Consider the following 22598-nt stretch of genomic DNA (forward strand, 5'->3'; position numbering starts at 1 on the left):
GGGGTCCAGCAACGGGAAGAGAATTACTAGAGAATCAGAGTTTGAAGCCTAGTAGGATTTGACTGCAGGACTTCGACAGGACCTGGGAAAACAGAGACTCCACTCTTGGAAGGCACACACAAAGTAGTATGCGTATCGGGACCCAGGGGAAGGAGCAGTGACCCCAAAGGAGACTGAACCAGACCTACCTGCTAGTGTTGGAGGGACTCCTGCAGACGCAGGGGGTGCCTGTGGCTCACTGTGGAGACAAGGACACTGGCAGCAGAAGTTCTGGTAAGTACTCCTTGCCCTGAGCCCTCCCAGAGTCTGTCATTAGCCCCACCAAAGTGTCCACGTAGGCTCCAGTGTTGGGTCGCCTCAGGCCAAACAACCAACAGGGAGGGAACCCAGCCCCACCCATCAGCAGACAAGCAGATTAAAGTTTTACTGAGCTCTTCCCACCAGAGCAACAGTCAGCTCTACCCACCACCAGTCCCTCCCATCAGGAAACTTACACAAGCCTCTTAGGTAGCCTCATCCACCAGAAGGCAGACAGCAGAAGCACGAAGAACTACAATCCTGCAGCCTGTGGAACAAAAACCACATTCACAGAAAGATAGACAAGATGAAAAGGCACAGAGCTGTGTACCAGATGAAGGAAAAAGATAAAACCCCAGAAAAACAAGTAAATGAAGTGGAGATAGGCAACCTTCCAGAAAAAGAATTCAGAATAATGATAGTGAAGATGATCCAGGACCTCGGAAAAAGAATGGAGGCAAAGATCGAGAAAATGCAAGAAATGTTTAACAAAGACCTAGAAGAATTAAAGGACAAACAAACAGAGATGAACAATATAATAACTGAAATGAAAACTACACTAGAAGGAATCAATAGCAGAATAACTGAGGCAGAAGAATGGATAAGTGACCTGGAAGACAGAATGGTGGAATTCACTGCTGTGGAACAGAATAAAGAAAAAAGAATGAAAAGAAATGAATACAGCCTAAGAGACCTCTGGGACGACATTAAATGCAACAACATTCGCATTGTAGGGGTCCCAGAAGGAGAAGAGAGAGAGAAAGGACCTAAGAAAATATTTGAAGAGATTACAGTCAAAAATTTCCCTAACATGGGAAAGGAAACAGCCACCCAAGTCCAGGAAGCGCAGCAAGTCCCATACAGGATAAACCCAAGGAGAAACACACCAAGACACATAGTAAACAAATTGGCAAAAATTAAAGACAGAAAAATTATTGAAAGCAGCAAGGGAAAAATGACAAATAACATACAAGGGAACTCCCATCAGGTTAACAGCTGATTTCTCAGCAGAAACTCTACAAGCCAGAAGGGAGTGGCATGATATACTTAAAGTGATGAAAGGGAAGAACCTACAACCAAGATTACTCTACCTTCAACAATCTCATTCAGATTCCATGGAGAAATCAAAACCTTTACAGACAAGCAAAAGCTAAGAGAATTCAGCACCACCAAACCAGCTCTACAACAAATGCTAAAGGAACTTCTCTAAGTGGGAAACACAAGAGAAGAAAAGGATCTACAAAAACAAACCCAAAACGATTAAGAAAATGGTCATAGGAACATACATATCTATAATTACCTTAAACGTGAATGGATTAAATACTCCAACCAAAAGACACAGGCTTGCTGAATGGATACAAAAACAAGTCCCATATATATGCTGTCTACAAGAGACCCACTTCAGACCTAGAGACACATACAGACTGAAAGTGAGAGGATGGAAAAAGATATTCCATGCAAAGGGAAATCAAAAGAAAGCTGGAGTAGCAATACTCATATCAGATAAAATAGACTTGAAAATAAAGAATGTTACAAGAGACAAGGAAGGACACTACATAATGATTAAGGGATCAATCCAAGAAGAAGATACAGCAATTATAAATATATATGCACCCAACACAGGAGCACCTCAATACATAAGGCAACTGCTAACAGCTATAAAAGAAGAAATCGACAGTAACACAATAATAGTGGGAGACTTCAACACCTCACTTACACCAACAGACAGATCATCCAAAATGAAAAAAATAAGGAAACAGAAGCTTTAAATGACACAATAGACCAGATAGATTTAATTGATATTTATAGGACATTCCATCCAAAAACAGCAGATTACACTTTCTTCTCAAGTGTGCACAGAACATTCTCCAGGATAGATCACATCTTGGGTCACAAATCAAGCCTCAGTAAATTTAAGAAAATTGAAATCATATCAAGCATCTTTTCTGACCACAACACTATGAGATTAGAAATGAATTACAGGGAAAAAAACATAAAAAACACAAACACATGGAGGCTAAACAATACGTTACTAAATAACCAAGAGATCACTGAAGAAATCAAAGAGGAAATCAAAAAATACCTAGAGACAAATGACAATGAAAACACAACGATCCAAAACCTATGGGATGCAGCAAAAGCAGTTCTAAGAGGGAAGTTTATAGCTATACAAGGCTACCTCAAGAAACAAGAAAAATCTCAAATAAACAATCTAACCTTACACCTGAAGGACCTAGAGAAAGAAGAACAAACAAAACCCAAAGTTAGCAGAAGGAAAGAAATCATAAAGATCAGAGCAGAAATAAATGAAATAGAAACAAAGAAAACAGTAACAAAGGTCAATAAAACTAAAAGCTGGTTCTTTGAGAAGATAAATAAAATTGATAAACCATTAGCCAGACTCATCAAGAAAAAGAGGGAGAGGACTTAAATCAATAAAATTAGAAAAGAAAAAGGAGAAGTTACAACAGACACCGCAGAAATACAAAGCATCCTAAGAGACTACTACAAGCAACTGTATTCCAATAAAATGGACAACCTGGAAGAAATGGACAAATGCTTAGAAAGGTATAACCTTCCAAGACTGAACCAGGAAGAAATAGAAAATATGAACAGACCAATCACAAGTAATGAAATTGAAACTGTGATTAAAAATCTTCCAACAGGGCTTCCCTGGTGGCGCAGTGGTTGAGAGTCCGCCTGCCGATGCAGGGGACACTGGTTCGTGCCCCGGTCCAGGAAGATCCCACATGCCGTGGAGCGGCTGGGGGCCCGTGAGCCATGGCTGCTGAGCCTGTGTGTCCAGAGCCTGTGCTCTGCAACGGGAGAGGCCACAACAGTGAGAGGCCCGCATACCGCAAAAAAAAAAAAAAAAAGAAAAAAAAAGAAAAAATCTTCCAACAAACAAAAGTCCAGGACCAGATGGTTTCACAGGTGACTTCTATCAAACTTTTAAAGAAGAATGAACACCCATCCTTCTCAAAGTCTTCGAAAAAATTGCAGAGGAAGGAACACTCCCAAACTCATTCTATGAGGCCACCATCACCCTGATACCAAAACCAGACAAAGATACAACAAAAAAAGAAAATTACAGACAAATATCACTGATGAATATAGATGCAAAAATCCTCAACAAAATACTAGCAAACAGAATCCAACGACACATTAAAAGGATCATACACCATGATCAAGTGGGATTTATCCCAGGGATGCAAGGATTCTTCAATTTACGCAAATCAATCAATGTGATACACCATATTAACAAATTGAAGAATAAAAACCATATGATCATGTCAATAAATGCAGAAAAAGCTTTTGACAAAATTCAACACCCATTTATGATAAAAACTCTCCAGAAAGTGGGCATGGGGGAACCTACCTCAACATGATAAAGGCCATATATGACAAACCCACCTCAAACATTATTCTCAATAGTGAATAAATGAAAGCATTTCCTCTACGATCAGGAACAAGACAAGGATGTCCACTCTCACCACTATTATTCAACATAGTTTTGGAAGTCCTAGCCATGGCAATCAGAGAAGAAAAAGAAATAAAAGGAATACAAATTGGAAAAGAAGAAGTAAAACTGTCACTGTTTGCAGATGACATGATACTATACATAGAGAATCCTAAAAATGCCACCAGAAAACTACTAGAGCTAATCAATGAACTTGGTAAAGTTGCAGGATATGAAATTAATGCACAGAAATCTCTTGCATTTCTATATACTAATGATGAAAAATCTGAAAGCGAAATTAAGGAAACACTCCCATTTACCATTGCAACAAAAAGAATAAAATACCTAGGAATAAACCTACCTAAGGAGACAAAAGACCTGTATGCAGAAGACCATAAGACACTGATGAAAGAAGTTAAAGATGATACCAACAGATGGAGAGATATACCATGTTCTTGGATTGGAAGAATCAATATTGTGAAAATGACTATACTACCCAAAGCAATCTACAGATTCAACGCAATCCCTATCACATTACTAATGGCATTTTTTACGGAACTAGAACAAATAATCTTAAAATTTTATGGAGACAAAAAAGACCCTGAATAGCAAAAGCAGTCTTGAGGGAAAAAAACAGAGCCGGAGGAATCAGACTCCCTGACTTCAAACTATACTACAAAGCTACAGTAATCAAGACAATATGGTACTGGCATAAAAACAGAAACATAGATCAATGAAACAAGATAGAAAGCCCAGAGATAAACCCACGCACCTATGGTCAACTAATCTATGACAAAGGAGGCAAGGATATACAATGGAGAAAAGACAGTCTCTTCAATATGTGGTGCTGGCAAAACTGGACAGCTACATGTAAAAGAATGAAATTAGAACACTCCCTAACACCATATACAAAAATAAACTCAAAATGGATTCGAGACCTAAATGTAAGACTGGATACTATAAAACTCTTAGAGGAAAACATAGCAAGAACACCCTTTGACATAAATCACAGCAAGATCTTTTTTGATAAACCTCCTAGAGTAATGGAAATAAAAACAAAAATAAACAAATGGGACCTAATGAAACTTCAAAGCTTTTGCACAACAAAGGAAACCATAAACAAGACGAAAAGACAACCCTCAGAATGGGAGAAAATATTTGCAAACGAATCAATGGACGAAGGATTAATCTCCAAAATATATAAACAGCTCATGCAGCTCAATATTAAAGAAACAAACAACCCAATCCAAAAATGGGCAGAAGACCTAAATAGACATTTCTCCAAAGACGACATACAGATGGCCAAGAGGCACATGAAAAGCTGCTCACATCACTAATTATTAGAGGAATGCAAATCAAAACTACAATGAGGTATCACCTCACACCAGTTAAAATGGGCATCATCAGAAAATCTACAAACAACAAATGCTGGAGAGGGTATGGAGAAAAGGGAACCCTCTTGCACTGTTGGTGGGAATGTAAATTGATACAGCCACTATGGAGAACAGTATGGAGGTTCCTTAAAAAGCTAAAAACAGAATTACCATATGATCCAGCAATCCCACTACTGGGCATATACCCAGAGAAAACCATAATTCAGAAAGACACATGCACCCCAATGTTCATTGCATCACTATTTACAATAGCCAGAACATGGAAGCAACCTCAATGCCCATCGACAGACAAATGGATAAAGAAGATGTGGTACATATATACAATGGAATATTAGCCATAAAAAGGAACGAAATTGAGTCATTCATTGAGACGTGGATGAATCTAGAGACTGTCATACAGAGGGAAGTAAATCAGAAAGAGAAAAACAAATATCGTATATTAACGCATGTATGTGGAACCTAGAAAAATGGTACAGATGAATCGGTTTGCAGGGCAGAAGGTGAGACACAGATGTAGAGAACAAATGTATGGACACCAAGGGGGGAAAGCCGCAGGGGGGTGGGGATGGTGGTGTGCTGAACTGGGCGACTGGGATTGACATGTATCCACTGATGTGTATAAAATTGATGACTAATAAGAACCTGCTGTATAAAAAAATAAATAAAATTAAAAATTTTTTAAAAATACAAAAAATATTAAGAAAAAAAAAAGCAGACTCACAGATAACAAACTAGTGGTTACCACTTGTGAGCGTGGGCAATATAGGGGTGGAGAAAAAAGGGTTATCATGGGTTTATATGAAGTCACATGTGTGAAACTTTGGGAAATTGTAAAGCACTATATAAAATTTTTTAAATCTTTCATTCAATAAATAATTATTTACAATACAATTATTTTAATACCTATAGAGAAGTAAGTCAAAACTGTGATTTTGATATAGAAAGTAATCAGGTCTCTGTTGTCTACACATGGATCATACTAACTAACTCTGATTCTTCATACTTACTTCATGTTCTCTCCATAAAGAACTGGGCGATTTCCTTAAATCTGAGAGACCTTGTTATCTCCTCTTTCTTATTTTTTTACTTTTTTTTTTTTTTTTTTTGCGGTACTCGGGCCTCTCACTATTGCGGCCTCTCCCGCTGCAGAGCACAGGCTCTGGATGCGCAGGCTCAGCGGCCATGGCTCACAGGCCCAGCTGCTCCGCGGCATGTGGGATCCTCCCGGACCGGGGCACGAACCCGTGTCCCCTGCATCGGCAGGCGGACTCCCAACCACTGCGCCACCAGGGAAGCCCTTACTTTTTGTTTTTAATACCCCTTCTTGACTTCCCACAACAGCAGTGACTCAAGGAAGTTTTAAATGGCAGCACATATAGTGGTTACTTAAAAAAAATTTTTTTTGATTGATTGCTGGGCCACCACTTGCTTCCACAATACCAGAGACAAAGAACTCTTCCCTGGGGACCATCCTGCCATCATGTAACCTACAGTCAGGACCACAATAAAGGAAATGAGAGAGATGAGTAAGGATTATGCCCCAAGGGGACTCCAGAAAGAGACAGAATGCCCCTAAATTATATGGATGTGCATTCTGAGTGCTTTGGGAACTTTTCAGCGTCCTCATTCTACATGGATGACGTGTCATTTTGTATTATCAGTATTAATATTTCTCTTCACTAACATAGAAATAAAGCATTTACTGAATAATTTTAATACCTAGTAGAATTATTCATGGGGTACTATGCCTAAGAAAGCCATGTAATGTGTAGAGAAAAATTTTGAAAGATATTCCACATACAGAACTTCAAGAAAAGACAGCACTTCATTTATTCACAGTGACCCAACTCCCTATCCATTCAGTATTGTTAGGGAAGGGCCTGACCTTGAGTGACTTCTTGGAATGTTAAATCTCTCTAGTGTGCATACAAAGCACTTTTCAAAGCTTTTTTAAATTCCCACCCCATTAAATAGAGTTAGTGGAAGTTAGTATACATGTATATTTATTTTTACAAATATTTTAATTCCTTTTATTCTGTAGACTTAAGTATAGACTAGTGCTGTTCCTTAAAATTGCCTATATTTTCCTGTGTACTTGAGGCTGTAGTGCAGTGAATGATGATGGTCATTTTGAAGGAGGGAAAAAACCACCTCTCAAAGCTGGCAAAACATCACAAGATTCACTTCTGCATCTCCATTCCTCTACAGGAAGAGATGGGATACATCTCTAGAGATGGCTAGAGATGTGTACCATCACCATTTGAGAATAAACTTTAACACCCATTCTAGATCATACTTCTTGGCCAATATGCACAGATTCACTTAGAATAAGTGATCTTGTCGCTCACAGTACTTTATTTTTATCAAAGAAACATTGACCATAGAAATAATCCACTGTGATTTACAACATTAAAATGCAGTCTCGGGAAAAATGAAAACTCATGTTACAGACGTGGTGTATGGGTTGGACTTGATAATGCTAAAGTTCTGCGGTTATTGTCTTTGTTAGGGTTTTTCACAGGGAAAATGTTTTCAGAGTTCCATATTCCTTCTAACAGTGGAGGAACTGTGTCTTCATACTGACCCCTAGTGGCAGTTTAGGAAGAAGTTGGGGGAGGGGCAAAAAAGGTAATAGAAGGTTTGTTCTGTATTTTAGTGAAAAGGCATACTAATTTAATTTGAAATACTCTTCAATGTGTCTAAAATAATATTTTAAAACATTACTGAAAGATTGTGATCTGGAAAGCATTCCATTGTGGTGCTTTTAAAGAGATAGTATTCTACTGCTAACTGTGTGTTAATAGATGCTTGTCTTCGTCTCTTTTTAAGGTGAAGTCATTTCAGAATATTTTGACACATTAATTGTCCTGATGACTGAATATCGGCTGTGCTATATAACCATATAGGATAAATATAATACACTTAACCGACATAAATTAATCTTGTTGTTAGGTACTTACTCTAGAGTTGAATTTTTCCTCTTGACTTTATATAACAGAAAAGATTATTTTGTTTTAAAATTCTGACATATCACTTTGTTGTCAGATGCTACCTCCTTTGAATTAGAATGCTCACAATATGAGAATCCTGCAAGAAAACTTGAGTTAGTTTCCTTTTAGAAAGTTCAGTTTTGTAGTAAGGATGTTTCAAACTTTTGTATTCAGTATGATACCTCAAAGAACTTTATTTAAAGTGTTCTTCATTATTTTAAAAGCCTTCTGAGTTAATAGATAAAATAGATGGGAAGCATCTTCATGGTCAATTTAAGTATTATTCTTGCCTTATTTCCATCCAGGTTTACTGAGTGGATACTTTCCATTTCTACCTCCCTTAAGTGCCTAGATTCTTTCTCTGCTGTGTGTTGATAGATGCCTCTGATTTGAAGGAATATATAGAATGAAAAGCTGGATTTTGCAATAAAAACAAGTTGATTCCATACCCCCATTTTGTGTCAGTTGATGCCTAGTCGACCTTCACAAACAGTATGAATTTTGTCGGCTACAAGTTTTGTGAGGCTAGGTGAATCCCATGAAATGTTCATTTAGAAACTTATCTATGCTGCTTTTATTACCTAGAGAGCAGAGACTAACATTTGCATAAACTTATTTTAAATTTGCTGCTACATCCTTCAGGTTTAATTTCCACTGTTACTGATTTTAAGAGGAAATTATCAAACGGTTTGGATACCTTTATATTGTGTGATTTTTCTCTTAAAATTTGAAGCAGTGCTTAAAACCTACATAAATTCCATTTTTACTCGTCTTTGACTTTTCAATATTAATCCTTTTCCTTGATTTTTCTTCCCTCTGAAAATGGCCTTTATTACTCATTTGTTGCCTAAACAAAGAGACTTGGGTGGGATGCTTGAGGAAACTGCTTCTGCTCTAGCCCTGCAGGAGTTGGAGATTTGACCGTCTAGCTGAAAAGTTGTCTAAAAATGAAAATTTCATACACACATGCAAATTTGGATATAGGATCCTATTTTCCCATGATCCAAGAAATGGAGACAGGATATAGGAAAATCTCTGCCCCTGTGGCTCACTGAGTATGCGTGGATGACGGTGATGATGTTGATAGTGATGGTGAAGGTAATGATGATGATAGTGATGATGATGGTGATGATACCTGGCCTGTGTGGCCAGGCGTTGGGCTAAGTACTCCAAACGGAATGTATCACTAAATCCTTGAAGCAGTCCTGTGAGGTAGGGAATATTATCATCACATCCATTCTGCAGATGAGGAAATATAGGCACCGTCTTTACTCAAGTTCACAGAGGTGGGATGGACACTTCACACCGAGGCAGTCAGCTATGTACATCCAGAGGGAGCTCGTGACTTTTCTCTCTCTCTGCCTCTTGCTCACTATCTCTGCGACTTTGAGCTTCTCCAAATCTTCCAACCAAATGTTTCCCTTTGCCTTCCTGGTCTTTTTGGATTCTTCCAGACTGCAGGCACCTTTGGAGAATTGAATTTCAATCCCCTCCTTTCCTTCCTTCCTCCTTCCTCCTTTCTTCCAGGTTCCTTTCCCTGTTTTCCCTTCTCTTCCTCCTCTTCCTTACATTCTCTTTATAAGAGAATGTGAAAGAGGAAAAAATGTATCCAATGGTTAGTAAGAATTTCCCACTATGCTATGCATCAAAATGGTCTCCCTTATTTCTCATTCCCTGAGGAATGATGAAGTGAACCAAATAGATTCTGGTTCTTTTTTTTTCTAGAAAATACAGTACTTTTTAAAGCTTAAGAGACTGATAATTGTAAAAAAGATAGTCAGATCATCATGGTCTTAATTGTGTCTGTTGACTGACTTGCTTCTTGAGCAAGTCTTACTCTCACTAAATATTATCTTTCTTAACTCTAAAAAAAGTGAATCTGGATTATCTATTATATTTTGTGTGTCTAAGCGATTACCCTTGACCCAGGATCACAGGGAGCCTGGAACATACCTTTCACTAGGAACTAGATGGGGTCACTCTTTACCACTTTTGTAATTTTATCCCAGAGGCTAAGGAAGTTATTATCTGTGAATTTTGGTTTCTTTTGTAACTATTTCACAGTTACTTGGGTGTTCTTTATGTGCCAGGTACTGCTCTAGGCTGTAGGGATCATGACAATGGTTCCATGAAACTGCTTTCATGAAGTCTACAGTTTGGACAGGGAGACAGACAACACACGAGTAATTTTAAGGTAATTTCAGAAGTGATAACAGTATAGATGAAATAAAACAGCACGAAGTCATAGAGAGGGGCAGGAATGACATCAGCGTTGTGAAAGAGGTCACAGGAATGACACAGCTCGTCAATGACTGTCTCTCTGACATTAGAGCTGATGAGATGAGGGTAGTCCTGGCAAGGGCCAGGGGGGTTTATGTGCCATCACACTAGAGATTTCAGCGTCCTTATTTTTTTTAGTTAAGAAAATCAACAACGTGATATCTCTAATTACTTTGGGATTGTGGCCCTTGTCATATCCAGTTATGTAAATAGACTGCTTTCCAGGCTAAACAGAAACATTTGGTAACTGCAGAAGCCATTTATTATGAATGTTCTAACACCTTGACCATTATTCCTATTTTATCAGGAGACAAGTCAGCCATGTAAAATGACGACAGTTGTTCTTTCCTGATGGCAGCTAGTTAATTATTGGCAGGCATTCCAGCGTTTTGAAACAGAAGGTGGCATGTATGGAAGTGAAGTATCGTGACTGAACAGATAGGTCAGTAAGGATTCCACGTCACTTGTAAGAAAATTACATTTGATTTCCCTGCACCTTGACTGACTGCCTCATAATTGGTAACAAAAGCCCGCATGCTCTCTGTGGAGGTGCTGGGTTGGCGTGTGCTCATCTCTTTGCAATTAGCAGTTTTCTCTTGAAAAATCATGATGTCACAGCAACTGTAGCATAAAAGCATGTTCTGGAAGTTCCCAAATCATACCTGCTAGGACACATCGATATGATGGAAACAATTTGGTTTCACATACTTTTAAATATTTTTTTTGCATTTTTTTCTTATTTTGCTATAGGATGCAAAACTTCCCACATCTGTTTCTATGTCTGGGTTTCACTTTAATAATAGTGTTACTTTACACTCTTCATTTTAAGCTTTTTGCCTGCAGCTAATTGTGATTCTCTCCCTTACTATGGATAAGCATCTTTAAATAATACTTTTTTCAAAGGAGACAATACTCTTGGATACTTTTGTCAATCCTGGGGTTCAGCCAGAGTTGGGGGGCACATATATTAGTCTTCTTCAACTGTGGGGCTGCTGCGGGGTGATGGTTCTTTGGGACTCAGAAACTGATCAATTTAACACCCTCGACTTCTCGGGTCATTACCTTTGAAAAACTGGCTGGGATGAGAGTCAGGAATCCTGTTCACAGCATTCCAGATCCGGCTGTGATAACCAGGAGATCTGCTTATCATAACGGCCAGCCCCCCACCCCCCTTGCACCTGTATAGACTCGCCGGGAGCCTGCAATTAAACTCGCCAACACTGAGTCACTGCTGCATATGCACCTCTCTTCACCACTTGCAGCGTGTCTGCCACCAATATGTCTTCCTTGGTGTGACAAACCTCACGGAGACATATGAAAAGCCGTGCTGGTGGGAATGGTTGTAATCACTGTTAACAAACAAGGTTCTGATTGCCAATATTACCATCTGTTCCAGCGGGTTCCACATATCCCCCTGTATATGGGCTCTGTTAAACAGATTTTCTATGCGGCCCAAGGTCACCCTTGATTCATGTAACCAGCCTTTGCAGATGAGTTAAATGTGAGTCTCCAAACAGCAGCAAGGATCAAAATCTGAGAGGTACCAAATCGTGTCCTCTGATGACACAACCCAAACAAACTGTGTTTGCAGAGAAAGAATATCCACATCCCTTGATACATGAGAGGGACGGATCCCAAAAACATTGTCTAAAGTGCAAGATTTCATCTATTAAACTTCATATAAAAATGACTTCATGGGGGGACTTCCTTGGTGGTGCAGTGGTTAAGAATCCGCCTGCCAATGCAGGAGACACGGGTTCCAGCCCTGGTCTGGGAAGATCCCACATGCCACGGAGCAACTGAGCCCGTGCACCACAACTACTGAAGCCCGCGCACCTAGAGTCCGTGCTCCGCAACAAGAGAAGCCACCACAATGAGAAACCCACGCACCGCAATGAAGAGTAACCCCTGTTCGCTGCAACTAGAGAAATCCCGCGCACAGCAATGAAGACCCAATGCAGCCAAATAAATAAATAAATAAAATAGTTAAAAAGAAAATGACTTCACTATATAATCCGAGAAGCCTAGGCGTGAGGAGGAAATAAACTGCTTTTAAGAACAGCTATAAGTGATACAAGCGGAGATCCCCATATTGTTGGATCCCACCCCTTCTTGCAAACTTCACACTGAGCTAAGTACTTTTCCCTCTCCGCTTCTGGACGCCAGCAGAGGTTTTCATCACTCCCCTTGAGTTGATTCAAGTCAATTAAAATATATCGATCTTCTCGGCACTGGGGATATAAAAAGACTCACATGCTGCCTAAGAAGTAGGTACCAGGCGTAGACATGGCAGAGGAGGGGGTGATTAATAAGGAGGGGCAGTGATGGACGTGGGTAACCTCACCCAGGAAGCGGTGAGTGAGCTGGCCTTGAGGGGTCCTCAGGCAGAGGTTCGGGAGGGATCTGGGGGCAAAGGGAGCACGAGTGCAAAGGCACACAGACATGAAATAGCACTGTACTTTCCGGGAAGCATAATAGTCGCTATTTGTGCAATTGAGCTTTTCCTTAGTGCCCTTACTGCCCATGCTGTAACTGTGGGGCTTGGGGACTTAATATGAAAAACTATGTGCTGAATTCCTTTCCGTAACAGGCGCCGTAAAATAATATTTCGAGATTGTGACTCTTCTCTGACTGTGAACACTTGTGCCCAAACCTCATTTTTTAAAACAAAAGGAAATGTATACGTTTAGCAAACGAATGCTCTGAGGACATGTGAAAAAGAGACCTAACCTAGTTTTGGGGGTCAAGAAATGCTTCCTTGAGGAAGAGACATTTGTGCCAAACTTGGCAAGATGAATGGGAATTATCCAGGGGAAGGGACAGCTGGGAGTGAGACCAGAGTGTGGGCACACGCCGAGGTGAGATGGAGCCTGGCGTATGGCAGGTTGCCAGAAAGGCCTAGGACACGACAACAGGAAGAGGTGGCCGGGTGCACGGGCTGGCGAGGGAGGTGGGGTCAGCTCATGCTTGGCCTCAGAGGCCACATGAGAAATTTGGGGCTTTATCCTGAACAATGGCAAACCGTGGAAGTTTTAAGTAGGGGAGAAATAAAATTATTTTTAAGAAATCACTTAAGCTGTAAGATGGAGAAAGGATTGGAGGGGATGAGGGGAAACCTGTTAGGAGAGTACTTATATCAATCCACAAGATACAGGATGTTGAATTGGATTCAGTGGGAGAGGTGGAGATGGAGAAAAGGAAGCGTTCTGAGAAATATGGAAGAGAGAAATAGTCAGGACTTGGTAACAGATTGGATACACATGACATTCGAACTTCACTTCTATTTACATATGTCAAATGACATAAACAGATGTTTTTATACATTCCCATATTTGGTTTGTAGTTTGGTTAATTTCTGTTTCAATTTACATTTTAAACTCTTAATTGATTAAACTCCTAATTGATTGAACTCCAGCCGGATGCAGACTAATGACAGTAAATATCAGAAAATAGTTTCAGATTGCTGTGATGATATATGGCCCTGTAATTCTGGATTTTGTAACAAAGCAGTTTGACTTCTGTCTTCCTATTCATTTGGATAATGCTCTACCATCTAGGAGACTAAAATGTGTCTTAAAAATAGGATAGGGAAAAAAAATAGGATAGGCTTCAGCTTGTGTATATGTTAGACTTGGGGAAAAATAAGACAGAATGTCTTGGGTTTGAAAGCACAAAATTAATGCAATTCTTTTTTTTTAAAAAAAGTACAAATTCTGCACTCTATTTCTATGACTGAAATTAGTTTTTTTTTTAAGTAAGACTAATAGCTTGATTTTTCATATCATAAGTTAATCTCAATTATGCTTTTTGCACTTAGAGCTGCATGTAGCAAATTATGGGCAGATATGCACATACAATATACGTTGCTCTCCCAGCTGTGCCTGTATGATTTGTCTTTCGGTGCTGGCAGTTATGTTCAATTTAGTAAAAGCTATATTCCACTGTGTACTAGAATCTTTGGTTTTTTTAAACAGCTAGGTTTTTATGTACTTCCCTTTACTGCCTCCATAAAAAGCAAAGAAAAAGCAGAAGGTAGAGTATAAATGAACCAGGGCCAGACATGCTTTCGTACAGGAGAAAGGGAGAAGCAAAATCCATGCAGAAAGGCTGAGAGCAGAGACACACTTGATGAAAATCCCTGTGTCTCCATGACCCAGGTTTGTTTGTTCATTTTTACATAAACTAGAGAAACTAAAACTATGGAGTATGATCCTGCATACTTACTTAAATTTTCCCTAAACTCCCTGATACACACAAAAGATAAAGCCTTTCAGAATTTACTAGTATGCATTTACCTAAAGCATTTCTGGCTTCTATCATGGATGCCGTTGAAATACCTCCATTGTGTGCTTTTTCTTTACTCTCCAAGATGTGTTAAAAAATGAACATTGTCAAAGATAAAAACCACTAAGTGACAAAGGAATCGTGCATTTTAGCCAAGGTGTGTTTATAATGATTAAAAAAACATAGAGTATTTGATTTAAGGAACTGCATCAAGTGCATGAAAAATAATTCAAAGGAAACATTTTTTTTTGAGAAGGTTTAAGCTTATGTTAATTAATTAGAATATATGCATAATTAAAAATTCTTCCTGGCATTTTTTTTTAATTCAGTGTTGAGTATGAGAAGTTCCTGGTGAACTAATATATTAGAGCCTTCAAATTGTCCCTTATTCATAAAATCAAATGACCACCGTGTCAGTTAATAATAGGAGAGAGACGTAAATGTGAGATTATCTTAAGAGTGTTTATTTTATCCTCTAGGAAAGGAAATTAAATGCTGTTCCTCAGGCTGCCATAGTGAGATGCAGGGCCTTCCTTCCTCTCAATATTTTTCTTGGGCTTCCTCCCAAATTTTGGTCATATGTCATCTAACCAAATTTTAGTTTTAAGGGACACCATCCCAGAGAAAGACTAGGAGATGCCACAGAGGGTTAAACAGACACCAGGAACTGCAGGAGGGGAAACACGGAACTGAGTGCTGACTTTAACTTGGTATCAATCAGTAGGGTGTGTTTTCTGGATGGATTTATATAAACCGGGGGTAGGAGGTGCGTTCAAGGTCAACACGAAGGAGCCCTTCGTTCTCCAGAGATGTTGCCTCTAGTCATTCCGTTCCTGCCCAGTGGCTGCTGTTCAGTCTCCTTCAGAGCTGGTTTGTGCCTGATTCACAGCTTCCTTTCACCTAAAGCTAGCAGTCTCCTTATTGAGGTTGTGTGCGTATTCTGCTCTCTGATGAATAATTGTGATACCTTCTGTTCTTGACACTGTCAGTTCTCCTTCACAACCAGCAAATTCAAGTGACAGAACCAAACTGAACTCATCAGAATACAGAGTGATGGGCTAAACTACATAGCCTCACTTCTTTTTTTCAGTGTTGGTTACTACTGTGATCCTAAATTTTTTTAAAAGTGGCAAATATAAACTAGAAAAAGATGTTCGTATTATTGAAGACTCAAATGTATTTTTATTTATTGTCTTGATTAACTCTATTTCTATGATGATTTAGATGGATTTTTAACATAATTTGGGGTTTTCCTTTAAAACCAGGATGCTCTATATATCTTACTGCTTGAAACATCTCTTATTTGAAGCAATTCCAAACATTAAAGAACATAATTAAATCAACTTCCACTCTTTAAAATGATCTTTTTTTAAAATTTTTACTATTTTATGAGCTTTTTGAGTGATTACAAAGCAAGGACTATAGAAAGTACAGTGTTTTTAAAAGGAGGTTTAGGATTTCTAATTGTGGGAAAACGTTTTTATACTAGAAATAGGAAATTTAACAACTGAATATGCCTACATTACTAAAATTATTCTTGTCAATATCATGACTTTTATCTTGATATTTAATTTGTAAAAGCAACATCCACCCCCAAAATGATTTGCTGCCTTCAAACGTGTTAACGTCTGCCTACAGTTAACAGCCTCACTTAAAAAGAGGGAAGATGAGCTGAAAAATTTTTAATTCCCATGCTCACTCATTCCTCCCATTTAAACCTTTGTTTTCTTACTGGTTAGGAATATTTTAATAGACTTTCTTTGAATAGAATTTCCTGGTCTTGTAAGTATCACTGAGTTAAAAGATGAATAGCTGTAGTAGGGTTTCTAAGAAGCAGTCATGCATTTTCCTATAACCCAAAGCTGCAGACATAGGAAAAGGATTATTTATACTCATTCATAACCCCCCAGACTCCATTTAAATCCCCAGAGCCTCAATTCCGGGTTCATCGCCCAGATAAATTAATCTCTTTCTGAAATTGTCTTTAGGCACTCGTTTGTTTTATAAGCTTAGTTGTATGCTCCAAACATCATTTACTGAACAGGGGTGAACGGCATTCATTTCTCCTTCACTGACCCAGCGCTGCTGCCGAAGGTGATGGTATCGATGCATTAATCAACGCCCTGTCCAGCAAACGAGATGGAGCCATAGCCAACGCCGCCACGGTGCTGACGAACATGGCCATGCAGGAGTCTCTGCGTCTGAGCATCCAGAGTCATGACGTCATGCATGCCCTGCTCAGCCCGCTGCACTCTGCCAACACTGTCGTGCAGAGCAAAGCCGCTCTCACCGTTGCTGCAACTGCGTGTGATGTCGAGGCCCGGACAGAGGTGAGCATTTGCATCACTTTCCTTTTCTCTTTCTTCTGGTCCGTACCTACTGGTGCAGTAATTTGAAACATTTTCAAGTATTTGAACCTACCCATCATTTAAGTCCCTCAAAACTGGTGCAACACATTGGAAAACAAATTAGCATCACCCAGCAAAGAAGGTGAGCGTACCCTATAATGTGACAATTCTAGGTATAAAACTAGGTGTATACCTAAGACACTCTCTTGTCTCTGTGCACCAGGAAGCATTGTTTATAACATCTCAACAGCTGGAAACAAACCAACTGTCCGGTTGTTAAGAGAATGGATACATAAATTTGTGGTATATTCATAAAACAGAATCTTGCATCAGTGAAAATGGATGAACTGTAGCTACAGACATCAACAGAGAAGAATCTCAACCAGCATAATGCTGAGCAAAGTCAAGTTCAGAAGAAAACAGATGTGTGAATTCTATTTATATAATGTTCAAAAATACGCAAAGCAAAGCAATATGTTGTTTAGCACATACATATAAAACTATAAAGAAAAGTGAGAGAATTATTGACCCCAAATTTAAGAAATTGGTTGCCTCTTGGGGGATCAAGGGGGTGGATGTGTTTGAAGAGGAGCACACGGGGGTTCAAGGTCATTGAAATGCACCATTTCTTAAGCTGAGTGGGGGACACTCAGGTGTGCCTTTTACTATGATGCTTGAAATTATAAATATGGGTTACTCACACTCTTCCGTTTCTCTTGTATTTCAAAAATTTAAAACATGGAATTGTAGTTTTTACAAGTCCATCATATAAAAGTGCGTTTGGCCCATTTCATAAAGACTTGATATAAACCTACAAACGTACCTTTTTCTCTTGCTTTTTTCCTGTTTGCGTGTCGTGTGGCACTCATTCAAACAGCCTAGGACTCTGTTCCTCTCGCCCCAATAAAAATAACAATATGGAGCACTTATTATGCACAGCCAGTGTGCTAAGCACTTAACATGCATTTAAGCCTCACTTGAAATAGGTATGTTTGTCACTACTTTGAAAAGATACATGCATCTCAATGTACATAGCAGCATTAGTCACAACAGCCAAGACATGGAAACAACCTAAATGCCCATTGATGGATGAATGGATAAAGAAGATGTGGTGTTTATACACAATGGAATATTACTCAGCCAGAAACAGAATGAAATTCTGCCATTTGCAACAATGTGGTTGAACCTAGAGGTTATTATGCTTAGTGAAATAAGTCAGACACAGAAAGACGAATACTCTGTTATCATTTACATGTGGAATTTTAAAAATAAAACAAACGAATGAATATAACAAAGCAAACAGACTCACAGATATAGAGAACAAACCAGTGGTTACCAGGGAGAGGGAAGAAGGGAGGGGCAAGACAGGGGCAGGGGAGTAAGAGGTATAAACTACTAGGCATGAAACAAACAAGCAACAAGGACATACTGCACAGCACAGGGAAATATAGCCATTGTTTTGTAATAACTTTAAAGGGAGTATAATCTATAAAAATATTGAATCACTATGTTGTACACCTGAAACTAATATAATAAACCAACTATATGTAATCTATGTAGCATGTAAACCAACTATACTTCAATTTTACAAAAAGAAAAGAAATAGGTACATTTGCAATCCCTATTTTATAGAGGAGGAAAATGAGGCTTAAAGAAATAATGTGCTGAAAGCAGAGTTGATGGGTCGGGAAATCAGGGACTGCGAACACACCTTTCTGAGTCCAGAGCCCCCGTCCTCACACTGTGCTGTCTGCTCAGACAACTAACAAATCTCTTCTGTCTCTTAGATATTTTTTCTATCCCCTTCTTTGTTCCCGTTGACTCAGTTCATTTGTATTCATCCATTAAGGTAGTAAGATACTCACCAAGTATTTTTTTTACCAGCTACCATGTGCCAGGCGCTGCAGTAGGCAGCGGCAACACAGTGATAAACAACACTGTGTTAGTTGGTCATTCCTCCATGCGGCTCACTGAGCAGTCCATCCGTTTCCTGGAATATTGCAACTGACTCTACGGCCCTCCCTACCCCTGCCACCTCCTATTCCCCAAACTGCCTCCAGACTGATCTTTCAAATTTATGACCCTCATCACATCATTGCAAGTCCCCAGGGGTGTGCCACTGCCCCATGGGAACAGCTAAGCTGCTTAGTGTGCTATGCAAGGGCTCGCAATGATCCACCCCTACCTGCCTAAGCCTGAACTCGCTTCCCAGGTGTAACTCTACACTCCAGAAATACCATACGATTTGAATTCTAAAATTCTCTTATTTACACCTCCTTGATTTCTCTGCTTGGAAAGCTAGTCTCACCTTTGTTCACCTGATAAGTGCCTGTTTCTCCTTCAACACCCAGCTCAGCCATCCTGTCCTCCATGAAGGCTTTCTTTAGTCTTCAAACGTGGACTCCAACGTCCTGCTCTGTGCTCACACCACCCCCTATGCATGCTTCCCTTGAACTCTGTTTTGCACTAGTTTTTGTATGAAAGACCATAAGCTCCCTGAGGCTTTAGGGAAGGGAACTGAGGTTTTCCTTCCCTGCATCCATGTCATTGATCTATACCTGGCACACAGTATATGCTTAATAAACAGTTGTTGAATGAATGAGTGAATGCATGAATGAAGGAATGAGTGGTGAAATTAATAAATGAATTAGATATTTGCCGAAAGAACACGTGGAGTCAGATTGCTATCTTATACTCAGATATAAAGATGTTCAGAAATTTGGCTTGCTAAGCATCAGAGGCTTCAAGTAAACTTTTCAAAGCTTGCCCAGGTTACGTGTGCTAATGTGTAATCCCTGTTAGAGTCCCTGTGTTTGAGAAGAACATGATTGGAAGTGGATCGTATCTCACAAGGGCTCCTGTCTTCAGATACTACACAGAGAGACCTGTAGAATATTCTTTTTAGTCCTCCGGGCTCAGATAATACTGTATTACATTTCAAACAGTGAGACAAGATCTCTGTTGAATCTTCTTTTTTTTTTCCCTGATTGGAACAATTTTATACATGTGTGACTTCTTTTAAGATTGTAATTAATGTAGTTCTCCCCGATTCTCTTCTTGTTCTTTTTCTCCTCTTTTTCACTCCTTGAAGCAATATGAGTGATAACAAAATGGATCTCCTTCTGGTGAACTGCTTCAGCATTGCTTCGTCCACACTGTTGACGTCATGGCACTGTCCAGTGACACAGGTGGCACTAGCCTGCATTGGTTACTCCTGCCTAGCTTTGGAGACTGTGTCCGTTTCCTATTGCTGTTGAAACAAATAACCACAACTTAGTGGCTTAAAGCAATAAAAATCTATTATCTCATGGTTTGGGAGGTCAGAAGTCTGAAAATGGGTCTTACGGGTTAAAGTCAGGATATCAACAGAGCTGTGATTCTTCTGGAGACTTGAGGGGGAAATCTGTTTCCGGGCTTTTACCGTCCACCTGCATTCCTTGGCTGTGGCCCCTTCCTCTGTCTTCAAAGCAGATTACTGCAATCTCTGTTTCTACAAGTCTCCTTTCTCTGCTTCTCACACTCTTATCTCCCTCTTGTAAGGACCCCTGTAATTAAGTTGGGCCAACCTGATAATCCAGGACCATCTCCCCATCCCCAGATCCTTAACCACATCTACCAAATCCCTCCCAGGGACAAGGGCATCTCTAGGGGCCCGTGATTCTGTCCCCCACAGGCCAGATGGACACGCAGTGGTGAGCAGCAGAGTGAATGAACATGGGACATCCCGCTTGTAGAGGGAGGAGGACAGGCTCTTTGCCCTGCACCCACCCCATGTAAACTCACAATGACCTCCCTCAGTAACTTACTGCAGCCTCTTCTTAACTTTGAACAGAACACCGCGCTCCTGTCTGTAAGGTTTTTGCAATTGATTCTTTCCCCTGAATTTAATAAATCTAAACATGGACACATCCTAAAATGTTTTTACATAGTCAAAACCCTTTCAACATCAAAAAATTAGATTTTTTTTTAAAGCATGAATGTTTATGTTCTGTGCTCTTAATGTGTAAAATTTTGGCTTCCATTTCTAGTTGAGAAATTCAGGTGGGCTGGAGCCACTGGTAGAGCTCCTGCATTCCAAGAACGACGAGGTACGACGGCACGCCAGCTGGGCCATAATGGTCTGTGCCAGTGATGAGCCCACGGCCGCTGAGTTGTGCAGGCTTGGGTGAGTGGAGCGGTCTGGAGGGTCTGGCTCAGATGAAGGACACACAGTCTTCAGGCCCGAGGAAGGTCGAGCAGAGTCTCCACGCCCACTCTCAGGCCGCAGGGCATTCAGAAGCTCTGCGGGTCACAGTCCCTCTGAAGGGACAGCCTGCAGAAGCGGGAGAGATCTCCCCCGCCACCTCCACAAAATCATCTTCAATGTTTCCTTTTCCACTTTTTCATTCTGATAAACGCTTCTTTCACCTTCCTCTGCTTTGCTAAACACAATCTTATTTGTCGCTCAGCTTTCAAGGCTAAATTAAAACGGGCAAGCCATGAGTGCCACCTTTGTTTTCTCCCCCACAAACCGCTCCACCACAATGACGCCTTTAACCAACCTCACCACGTCGGTTCCCTTACCAACAGCCTGTGAGTCAGCTGCCTTTAGCAACTCAGCCAAGAGGGTTTCAAGGTTCCACAGATTTACCCTGTTTGAGCCATTTTTGTTCTTCGTATATGTCACCTGGTTAGCTGAAAAAATTGGAGTCCGATACTAATTTTGCTTTGAATGAAGAACTTTTTCTTCCTAAAGTGTCCTTTTCAACTGTTTGATTATGAGTTTCCACATGGCATGTATGTTCTCAAAAAGGGCTGATTTGTCTTCATAATTCTGGCAGGATTAGTTTACCTAAAAGGGTGGAATGGTTTTAACCTTTCCATCTCAATCCTTCATTCAGGATCTTAGTGAGGTGTATGAATGGGAACTTACTGTTGGATTGCTTATATAAGGCAAATAATGTCTTTTTTGCTTTTATTGACAGGGCTTTAGATATCCTTGAAGAAATTAATCTATCAGTAAGTCGAAAAAATAAATTCAGTGAGGCAGCTCATAACAAATTGCTCAACCACCACCTGTCTCTGAAATACAGCCAGACTGGCTATTTGTCATCAAGTAACATAATTACTGATGGAGTCTATGATTATGGTCGGGTAAGTGGCAGCACTAATTTGTATTTTAGTATGTGTGATCAGTTCTTCTTGCATCGTGATGCCATTACGTTGCAATTTTATAACCGCCTAACATAATTTATATTTTTATAGGCAGAAACTTGGGAATCAGAACTTTATCCTTAAACTTTGTCTGGCTATAAGATTTTGCATCTGTGTACAGTTTTAACTAGAATCTGATGACCTGAACTTATATTAGTTTGCTGCTGCTAGTCTCAAGTTTCAGAGAAGATATAAAGCAATCGGCTTTTATATTACTTCTAGGGCTCAGTGTTAATGATAATGATAATGTCAATAATAGAAGTATAAGTTTTTATTCTATTAATTATAATCTAATTGAAATTAACCAAATTGTAATACTGAATTTTAAAATGTAATGTAGAAGAATATTATT

The 22598-nt window shown here is 39.7% G+C and overlaps 1 protein-coding gene across 3 annotated transcripts in view; it reads left to right on the plus strand.

Moving 5' to 3' along the window:
• Positions 1 to 22598, plus strand: part of ARMC3 (armadillo repeat containing 3) — a 91224-nt gene that overhangs the window by 45200 nt on the left and 23426 nt on the right. For all 3 annotated transcript variants that reach the window (XM_027122103.1, XM_027122104.1, XM_027122102.1), the window contains 3 exons: positions 16786 to 17035; positions 21082 to 21218; positions 22018 to 22186. In XM_027122103.1, the coding sequence (XP_026977904.1) occupies positions 16786 to 17035; positions 21082 to 21218; positions 22018 to 22186 (556 nt within the window). The remainder of the gene's footprint in view (positions 1 to 16785; positions 17036 to 21081; positions 21219 to 22017; positions 22187 to 22598) is intronic.

This window comes from Aethalodelphis obliquidens, unplaced genomic scaffold, assembly GCF_003676395.1.
Source record: "Aethalodelphis obliquidens isolate GAN/ISIS:26980383/991018 unplaced genomic scaffold, ASM367639v1 scaffold23, whole genome shotgun sequence".
NCBI lineage: Eukaryota > Metazoa > Chordata > Mammalia > Artiodactyla > Delphinidae > Aethalodelphis > Aethalodelphis obliquidens.